The sequence below is a fragment of the Anser anser genome (assembly GCF_964211835.1).
Source record: "Anser anser genome assembly, chromosome: 27".
Classification (NCBI taxonomy): Eukaryota; Metazoa; Chordata; class Aves; order Anseriformes; family Anatidae; genus Anser; species Anser anser.
Genome location: NC_139748.1, coordinates 2,823,623 through 2,834,054, shown reverse-complemented (window position 1 = coordinate 2,834,054; position 10,432 = coordinate 2,823,623). Strand labels below are relative to the sequence as shown.

Sequence of the window (10,432 nt, the reverse complement as noted above, 5' to 3'; positions counted from 1 at the left end):
TCTGGTTTCCTTTTGCAGACCTTGCGGAGCCCCGGCTCAGGGCCGCCAGCAGCGCTCCCTCGCCTCGCCCACACCGACAAACTCTCGCCCGGGCGGCATGACGGCGTTTGGGCAGGAGCCTTTTCCGCTTCATTAATCCCGCCACGCGATTGCCACATTCGGTCCCTGCCCCGAGCGGCTCACGGTGTGACCAACACTCAACTACCACCGACAGAAGAGAGAAAGCAGGAGAGAAAGGAGAAAAAAAAAAGCCCCAAACCCGAGCGAGTTCCCCTGGCTGAGCTTGGCAGCTCTGACACGTCATCGCCACAGCCGCGCAGCAAAGTGAAACCACACCGGCACCGGCACGGGGTGACACGGGTCGTGTGGGCGGGCAGGGCTCCATGCCCGGCCCCATACCTGCACGCATACCCGCACCTATACCCGCACCTGGACCTATACCCGCACCTATACCTGCACCCGTACCCGCACCTATACCCGCAGCTGTACCCGCACCTATACCCGTACCCGTACCCATACCTATACCTGCACCTATACCAGTGCCCATACCCGCACCCGTACCCAGACCCATACCTGCACCTATACCCACACCTATACCCGCACCTTTACCCATACCTGGACCTATTACCCGCACCCCTACCCTCACCCCCACCCCTACCCCTACCCCCACCCCTACCCCCACCCGCACCCCTACCCCTACCCCTACCCGCACCCCTACCCCTACCCGCACCCTACCCGCAGCCGGCGGCCGGCAGCAGCGCTCGCGGCGAGCGCAGCCAACATTCAGATTTGACACCCAGCCCTCGGCCAATCCGCGAGGGCTTTTCACCTGCCAGCGCCTCCTCCGCCAATGGCGCGGCGCCTTGGGGCCGAGAGCCCTCCCCCGGCCAATGGGGAGCCGGCCCCGGCCCCCGGTTAATGATGCAGCAGTACAGGGAAGACTATCACATGGGAGCTGGCCGGCTGCCAGCACGGAGACACGGCGAGAGCAAGGTAAACAACTTCCCAACGCCAAAATGATGACATTTAATCCCCAAACGCTGGCTTCCCGTCTCGACTCATCCTTAACCCCTTTCGGCTGGCGTGGAAGCGTCTGGAAGGCAGCGCGTACCTGTCCCCCCGGTGCTTTGAAAAGCCGCCCGGCGTGCCCTGCAACGATCACTGCGTCACCGCTCCCCACTTGGCGAACTACGCAGTGACAAAGCTCCGAGCTCTGAAACGCAGGGCGGCTGTTAACCCCTCCGCCAAATCCTCGCCGACATGCCAGCCCTCGGGGAGACGGGAGGGAATAAAAAGCCCGAACGGCACACGAAAGCAGCAGTCTTTGCAAAGTTGTCATCTCTCCCCCACGACTACTTCCCTCCTCTGCATTACAGCAATGCCGGCAAGAGTGGCGTTAGTACAACCTGTGCCGTCGTTCCATTGAGAAAACAGCTCTGACGCAGAGCAGAGCAATCGTACCCAGCCAAAATAATAATAAAGGCACTTTGGGATCCGAACTTAGGGACGAGGGGGGAAGGGGACACCCTGCAAACAATCACAAAACGTAGATGCAGCTCAAGCCCCATCCTGATCAAAGGGTACGTACGTGGGAAAGACGAACCGGACCGAAGAGCTCTGCCCGTGCACCATCTGCGCAGTCTTCAGCCCTCCGCTTGCTGTGTAGCGCCGCAGAATAGAAGGTTCCAGAAATTTCCTTTCCGTTAACCCTTTCGGTGTCTGCCCACTCTCCCTCCCCGTGGGATTAAGCGCGCCGGGTCTCCAGCATCGTCAACGGGCGAAGCCTCCTACGCCAAGCGAGCCCAAATATGCTTTCTAAATGACACCGGATGGTGACAGGAGCCCAGTCCCTGGTGTTGGTGTTACTTCTCTTTCTTGAGCCCTTTCTCCCTCTCTGGCTGCCTCTCTCCCCTCTTGCTGCAGCAGGGCTGTTGCTGGTAGACCTATCGACGGAGCTTGCTCTCTCGCTCTCTCGCTGAGCTCTGTGACGCAGCTCTAAATTCTCCAGCCTGCTCCCTGTGTTATAACAGCGGAACTGCAGCCTTCCAGGGAGCCCGTGCCAGCAGTGCCAGGGCCAGGCACACCGAGGGGAGCGTCGCTCCTGGACTCTGCACCTTTTTTTGGTAATTATTATGTTCCTCACCTCTGCTTCTGTGCTGCCTTCCGAGCCTCTCAGCCTCGCATCTCCTTCTCTGTTTCTGAGTCACACTCGCTAGGTTAACTCTTTTAGGATTGGTAGTCAGCAGTACAAATCTCGAACAAGCGCAGCTGAAACCACAGCCAACTTTGTGGTGGTTTCTGCTTTAAAAAAACCAAAGCAAATCTTCTTGGCTCTAAAAAACAAAAACACACACACACACACACGTTCCAGTAGAGAGTTAGTGCTTTTCAATTAACTGTTTCGGTGACAGGAACCACTGCCTGACTTCCTAAAATAAAGTGATCTAGGCCCACATCCTGCAGATACTCGGCCGGCAGTTACCTGGTAGCACAACGCGACTTAAAAGGAGCCGCTCACACCAGCACGCTCTCTTCCGGACCTAAAAGCATGAAACTGCTGTGGGATCCACATGCCCCTTCTCTGCTGGCCACAAGACATTGATCAGAATGTGGTTCAGCCGCTGGGCAGATGCGCTGTGTAAGATTAGGTACCGAAAGTGCTAGAAAGGTATAGGCTCCTCTTAATCTGAACGGTATTAATAAGTGTTATCACACACACAGATTCAAAGTGCTCAGTGTAGGCAGGGGAACTAATAGCTGCGTTCCGGGAGTCGCCAGGATCCAATCATCTCTGCCACAGAAAGTTCACAAGCAGCTCCGTATTTCAGCGCAGCAGGCAGAGGCAGGCACACAAACGATGCCGCCGAGCCCCCTCCGCCTGCCCGCGCCCCGCAGGGCAGTCCCTCGCATCAATCCAGCGCGGGCAACTTCAGCACTAGGCAGAGGAAGCAGTGCTCTCCAGGCCTGGAGCCTCGAAACCGGAAAATGTGGAGGAGGATCAGTGGTAGATGGAGCATCTGGGAATCAAAGCGCAGCTAATGGAAAGCCGGCACTGTACGAGGGAGTTCATGCGTCAGCCTGCACGTACAACAGAGCGAGAGAGCCAGCAGTCCATTTGAGAGACACAGAATCAGGAGAGAGATCGCTACTACACAGACGCATCTGCCATTTTAATTCTGGACTCCAGAGCTGGCTGGGAGCTTTGGGTTTTTCACTACAACCGAAGCTGAAGTAACCACTCTTTTTTCTCTTCACAGCGTCTGAAGAGCCTGAGCTATTTTGGGATTTGTCTGTACTACACTGAAAATGACACCTGTTACACACAGACACAAATGAGGAGAATTGCAAGCTCCTGGTTTCTCAGATACAATTCTACCAAAAAGAAAAAAAAAAAATCGTATGAGCTAGGGATGTGGGAGAGCAGCGCAGGCTCTTAGTGGGGGTGAAGAGGCTGACACTTGTGCATTGAGCAGTCAGACACCGATACAAGAAATGGAAACGGTTTGTTCTGTCTGATGCAAGAGGAAATCAGACCTCCATGTGACCAAGAGAAGTAGTGCTCGATCAACTAAATGCCACAAGACAGGGTTTCTTATGCAATCAAGCACATGGGACTTCAAGCCTCACATACATGTTCGGTAGCCAAAGCTGCAAGCATTAACTAATTCAGTTAACGAAGGTAAAATTGTAAGAGTGCTATGGCTACTTAAATGAGTCACTCGGCAGTGATGCTCTAAAGTAGGCCAGGGTTTGGGTGATATTACGCAGCCTGCTGGTTTCAGTTACCCCTCGGTTATCTCAGAAGCTCAACCACCACGCGGCATCAGGGTGGATTTTCCACATTCCCCCTGTGCCCCATCGGCGTGCTGCTGCTTTACAGCAGAGTGGTGCTGTGCCGGCGCTGTGCAGACAGGACAGCGGCCACCCAGCCGGACCTGCGGGGCCCAGCGAAGCGCTGAAGGCGGTCGTGTGCTGCGCTGGCAGCGAGATGAAAGACGAGGAGCCTCGGAAGTGGGACACTCGACTGGTGCTTTCAGCGCACAGCGACTCTGTCAGTCCCCCGGTGTATTAAGAAAGTAAAATGGAGCTTTGGTTTATTTAAAACGGTGTATTTTTGGTTGTTTTCAGGGGAAAGGCAGTGTTTGTTTTATGGTTTACTTTTGTTTGGAAATTACCAGCCATGGAATATTTCTGTCTTTACCTGATCATAAGTATTTACTTTATGGCAGCACTTAAGCTCCCAAGAAGAATCAAAGCCACGCTGCCCTGGGAAGCACTCAGGTACGTAACTAGAGAAACAGAACATAATGGAAAGCTTCATCAGTCGGAACAGAATAGTGAGGCCCAGAAAAATAAAGTCATCTTCTCACATAGTTGAATTTGTTAACCTTTGGTTAGAATTTGGCATTGTCTCTGAGCTGAAATAAGCAAAGAGATGAAATACAAACTACGATTCCGTGGTAGAAATCGATGCTCCTGGTTTAAGTGGAACCTGTGTAAGTATTTTGTTACTGCTTTTTTTTTTTTTCTTTCTTTTTCCCTGTTTCTTTTCTTCCCCTCCCCCAAGCAGGAGGCAGAACTTTGGTTTTGTAGGAAAAAAAATAAGCAAAGTCCCAGGTTAGCAAGCAGGCCTGGGAGATGGAAATAGTCCATGGCAGCGATGGGAGGCAGGGGAGAAGAGTCTCACCGTGCACATGGTTGTGTCAGCGTCCATTCTAAAGCGGGGTGGGTGTGTGGGGACCTCAGCAGCATGAGAGGGTCAGGAAGCAATTCATCAGCGGACAGAGAAGTGCAGGCTTGCCATTGCTTGTATGCCAAACAGTACGTAAAATTGCGTCCTCAGTTCTCTGGCACCTACCGTGTTATTTTCTGCCGCCATGCTACAATGACCTTAATAGGGATAACATACCAAGTCTGGAGTTACGAAAATCTAACACTCACGAACGTCATCTAATGCCTTGTGGTATTGTGGGTGGTAAAATAATTCTGGATGTCCACAGAAGAAAGTCCTTGGTGTTTTTAATGACAAATGAAGCCCTAGTGGTACTACACAGCCCTTTCGGCTTCCTGCTGGTGAAGTCTTGGCTCCGGCTCCAGTTTAAATGCCATCAGCCACACCTTCCTCCTGACTACAGGAAACTGCGATTGTTAAAATCAGGGCATGTTCCTGTTTAACTAAAAGGCTGAGATCAAATAAGCCAAAGGCCTCGGCAATGCCAAACGAATTCCTGCCCAAGACGTTGCAAGTCTGCGCAGCTGTAAATCTGTATAACGACCTCAGTCTCCATGTAAATGACATCTCGGCATGTCACCCTGGGGAGCAGCTGGTTATAAGATGATGACGCAAAGAATCAGGCAAATATGGACAGGTAAATGCCAAATTTACTGAGTAGTAACACTTAGCACAAAGGTCTTCGGTTTACCAACCACATGTACAGAAAGCAAACTGGCATGTTTTTCAAGTGCCTGCGTGGGATCCTGGCTACTTCAAAAGCTCTTTTTCAAAATGTGAAATTTGTCAAAGCTGCTGCTTCCTCTCAAAATGCTAAGATGACGATTTCAAACAAAAGTCTATTTCAGCACAGAATTCCCAGCCAGCTTGATTCAAGAAATACCCACATAAACAATACCACGGTGGCCCACCTGCTGGGAATGCTTCCCCTAACCTTCACCAACCAGAGGGTGATTCATTTTTAAAATTCTTTTAATCTGAATGTTGTAAATCAGCCTTAAAATCCTCAGCAACAACAAAACTACTTAATTCTTTGCTGTAGTAAAACAATTCTCTAAGTTAACTGCAAATAAAGAAGGAATGTTAGTTGTTAGCCTAGGGAAACTGGCAAGTTTTTAATGTTTGCTTATTTAAAATCAATACAGTTTTGCATATGGGAAGGCTGAATTAAGTAAAGGTTTAATAATTTGACCCAGATTGTACGTGGAATCGGGGTGAAAGCTGATACAGAAATTCAGGAGTTCCTTGCTCCCAGATTTTACTCAAGCTGTGCCTCTTGCTTAATTATAGTCCTTATTGCCCAGAAGGCCCCCAGTCAATTAGCGAGACTTAACCGCCATCTGAAAGAGGAGCTGCCGGAACAGTGCGGCTTTTGGAGGAAATTGGTAGGAAACAATTATTTAGAGGAGGTACTTCTTTCATTTTTCGAAGAAAAGCAGAAATACCTCTTTGAAGCCTTCCTGCTATTCTCACACGTTCATAGACACAGACAGACAAGTCGCGGTCCTGCAGCGCTGTCCCAGTGAGCCCCGAGACTTGCAGGATTTCGGGAAGCTGGTGGCTTGCAGCTCCCAAACAAGGACGTCTGCTAACACAGCCACCAAAGTTCACGAGGGAATATTCTATACGTGTACAGTGCGTTTTCTTCTGCTGTGACAATAATAGAAAAGTTACTGAGTCACAACAAACATTTAGGTTCAGTGTGTGTTTTTTTTCCTGAAAGGTTTATTGTTATCCAGACAAGTTTCATTAGTAATGCCAGAAAAACGGCTTCAGCGGTAGTTTCAGTAACTCCTCGCTTTGACTGGCTCAAACACCCTCACTCTAACACACTTCTTTGCCAGCCCAGCACATGCACAGGCTGATATTCTCGCTGTGGTCCCTGCCAGCAGGAGGAAGAACGAGCAGGCATAAAAATGACAATAAAACCCCTTTCTGGAACAGTTTTAAACTTGATTCTGACCTACTCAGGTGCGCACAGCTGACTGCTCACAAGTTCCCTCTGCGCTCCCCGTGCTGCGGGGGCTGTTCAGCTGGTGGGGTGGGTGCCCGCAGTCCCCTGGGGGTGGCCCAGGGGAAGGAGCTGGAATAGCTGGCGCTGAGATCAAAAACGAGAGGTGTGGATTAGTTCCCAACAACCATCAGGGATGTACTGGTGTTGAGTAGTCAGATTTGCATAAAATACTTGCATGCTCTGTAGCAATCCAGCCCACACAAAAAGCAGGCACCGAAATGGAAACCTGCAGGTGAAAAACCTGGCCGTCCCTCCGAAAAGCTGCAGCCCTGGCATTTTCCCTACGAAGTCTAAGAAAATCCCAGCTGGAAGAACCAAGCTCCTTTTCGTAGGGGTGGTACCACGTTAACGCACAAGCTGCTTCCAAGCAGAGCGTACGCCCCACACTGAAGCTGGGTTCAAGGAATTTGGCATCCTCGGGTGCCAGCTCTGCTCACTGCCTTGGGAGGGAAGGGAGGCTGCCGAGGTCCGGGCAGGGGCGAGCGGGCAGGCTCCCCGAGCTGCAGGTTGTGCTCAGTTCCAAAGCGAAGGAGCCAACAGCGCTGAGACAAAAGTAATTATTTCAGCTATTAGCTGCTAAGAATAGAGCCCGCGGGGGTGCTGTGCATGGCTGAGGTGCGCTGACAGCACAGTTGGAGGTAGCAGGGATTGCGGTGGAAGCCCAGAAATAGCCATTCTCCACGCTCAGCACTTTGAAGCTGCGTGAGTCACCAAAATACATGGTGGGGGGACAGGCGGGGGGGAGAGGAAATTACCCCCCACCCGTACACGCAAAGCAGAGCATACCTCTGGGCTGAACGCTGTATTTTCGGGGGAGGGGGAGAGCAGCATTTTGCTGAGGTGCCCATTTCTGACCAAGGAGGGCATCCTCCTGCTCACGGGGGCCGTTCCTGCCCCAGCAGATGACGGTGCCCAGCACGAGCCCACCCAAGGGGCACCCCGGCCGTAGCCTTGCGTGGCCCCCCCAGGTCGCAGCCCCGTGCCCAGGCTCCGTCTCTTGGTGGTTCACGAATATTTGCAAAAGCCAAACATTACCGGGGAAGGGGTGGCGGGGCGGAGGAATCGAGTGATCTCGATCCAGCTGTGTTTCATTGTGTTTTCCTAACTGCTAATCTCACTTAAAGTTCCCTTTACAAATACATTATAAATGGTTAAACACATGAATGGCAGATATTTAAATACAGGACTGGTAAATGACCAGGTGCTGGGCTGGCCGCTCACACACGCCTTTAACATCGTGTCCCGGTGCTGTTCAGGACAAATTGTGGCGATACCACTACATGTTTTTACTCAATATAGTTTGTAAGAGGCAATTTTCCTTTCGTGCTGTTTGTGCAGCTCTGGGTACAACACATTCCTGATCTATGACTAGGTTTCCAAACTACATAGTAAAATGAATAATAATGATAGTAAAAGTTGTACAACTGTTTTTATGCAGCAATCTTTGTGTTGCTTTAGTGCTGGGTTTTCCCAGCTATTGTACATGGAAAAAAAAAAAAAAGCTATTTTGTAATAAACACCATACCCAACCAAAACCAAGACAAAACAACAACAACAAAAAACAACAACAAAACCCCACAAACTCAAATTTAAAAGATTTCTTTTGTATCAGTCCTGGGTGCAACTGCAGAAAGTCAAGCTGGGCAGAATTAAACATCGCAGCTGGAGCATGGACAGGGCACCAGACAGCTTGCTAAAAATAGATTAATCCTAATTACAGCCACACTTCTACTTTTTCAAGGTTTCCCGTTTCACATGGGGACACGAGGCTGTGAATGGACGGGGGGTCAGAGCCCGCTGCGGCAGGCAAGGGGCTGGGGTCTCCCGCTGCCGGGTCGTGCCCTGCTCCAGCTGGGTGCCGTCCTCCGGCGGCAGCGGGTGGCGGTGGCAGCCCCCTCCTCACCCACCTCGGGCTGCCCTGGCTCGGGACGGGCTGACACGGTCTGGCCTCAGCCTCCTGCCCTGGAAATCCGGCTCTCCGCAGTTGGCAAAAGCAGGAGAAACAGCCAAAGCAAACCGCTGGAAAAGAGGGTCAGGTAACGTGTGGGTTTTGGGTTGAAAATGTAAAAATTCACAGCCTGCTTGCAGGCTTCTTGTGCTGCCCGCAGCCCCCAGAGGATTACGGTCCTGGAACGGGTTGCACGGCGTGGTTAAAGCCCCGAGGAGGGTCCCTGGTGCCAGTGCATCCCATAGGACTCCAGAGGAATGTCCGTAAATCCCTGCTTGTTTATTTATGACAGCAGTCATATAGAGAGCCGACCTACTACCTCACAGGCAGAATTACAAAATATTTAGATAAAAATACACATATTTAAGACTCTGCTTTCCAAACAACAGTAGTTCTTTTCTCACATAAAGCCAATGAAATTATGGAAAACAACTATTTTTCCACCCTGAAGGATGTCTATTAAATATCCAATTTAAATATTTAGCCAGAAAACATATTGCTTCAGCTATAATTACTTAGTTTTATCAGAAACCAGGGCTTAATGCAGTAATCACTAGGTGAGCAGGAGGGATGCATTTGGGTCTGCACATATCGCCGCTGTTGCGACAAGCAGCCAGCAACTGAAAGCCCTTCTGGGCCACTAGAACCAGGGAAAACTTCATCAAATATTTCTTCGGTATCTAGGATTTACATAACTGAGAAACAAAGCTCCCACAACGACAGGGGAAACACCAAGGATTCCATTTAAAGCACCTAACTGAGCTTGTTTGGATGCCATAGAAAAAATAAAGCAAGTCCTGACAAATTTTAGGACGCAGCCATCAAAGCAGGCAGGATCCGAGCGCTGTCAGCCCCACGCTGAGGTCGGCTGGGCAGGCGGCACCGGGGCGTAGAGAAATTCTGCTGGGGAAGGAGGCAGGCGTCTGCGTGGGAAAACCTCCCTCATTTTGAGCATTGGTAAATATTATTTTTCTTAACTGCTTCTGGGAGATTTCGTTTTACATTTTTGGCATTCATCTCCCCACTGAAGTGAAGGTCTGGGATTCAGGGCTGCTTTTTCACGTTTTTCATTAAATGGGAAAGAACCACTCCAGAACGGCTGTACCGCTGGGCTTAGGGCTGCTCACCTGGCTTGACAGAAATTCATCTGCACGTCCCTGGTTTGATTTCCACACAAGATGGCCATGTGCCTTAGGTCTGCCATATCCCGGCTGCCCTTGTAGCAGTTTTTGGCTGTTCTGCAGCCCAGGGCTGTCAGTCCTGCTGCCTCCTCCCAGCTCGCTGAAGCTACACCCTGGATACAAGAAAATCTCCCCTTAAAAGTTTCACCAACCTTCATGACAAAGCAATAATTTCTGACTGGGAAAAAAAAAAAAGGGGGGGCGGGGAGGGGGAACCTTTGATTAAGGACATCCCTAGGCAGCTTTCTCAGCATCACTGTCCCTCACCTGAGGCGAGACCTCCGCCTCCTGCCCGTGCTTTGCAGAATACCCAAGCAGAAAGGCAGCTCGAGTGAAAAGCAGCCTGGTGGTGCCATAGTGACCCACGGACATGAGGGCTCCTCTCACTGAATATGCCAGCCCCTGCCTGGAATGATATTGCGATATTCAGAGTGGTTTCATTCAGCTCAGCTGAATAAACCCTCACCATCACTAACCAGGGCGTTTTTGCCTTTCGTGTTGGTTCTGGTGCTGGCAAGTCCTGTCTGAGTTTTGTAGCTTCCTGTTGTCTTGTCCTT

At 50.8% G+C, this 10,432-nt stretch overlaps 1 protein-coding gene across 8 annotated transcripts in view; it reads right to left on the bottom strand.

The window, feature by feature from the left end:
* CD34 (CD34 molecule) overlaps nt 1-10,432 on the bottom strand; it is a gene marked incomplete at its 5' end in the record, with an annotated part of 49,292 nt that overhangs the window by 10,252 nt on the left and 28,608 nt on the right. For 4 of the 8 annotated variants that reach the window (XR_014575632.1, XR_014575633.1, XR_014575634.1 and 1 more), the window contains one exon: nt 1,589-9,988. The exons of 3 other annotated variants lie outside the window; for them this stretch is intronic. Coding sequence is in view for 1 of the 5 variants with exons in the window: in XM_083812505.1 (XP_083668631.1) it covers nt 736-1,339 (604 nt within the window). Of the gene's footprint in view, nt 1-735; nt 1,340-1,588; nt 9,989-10,432 lie in introns of those variants that run through there. One more of the 8 variants, XM_083812505.1, reaches the window with a different exon arrangement.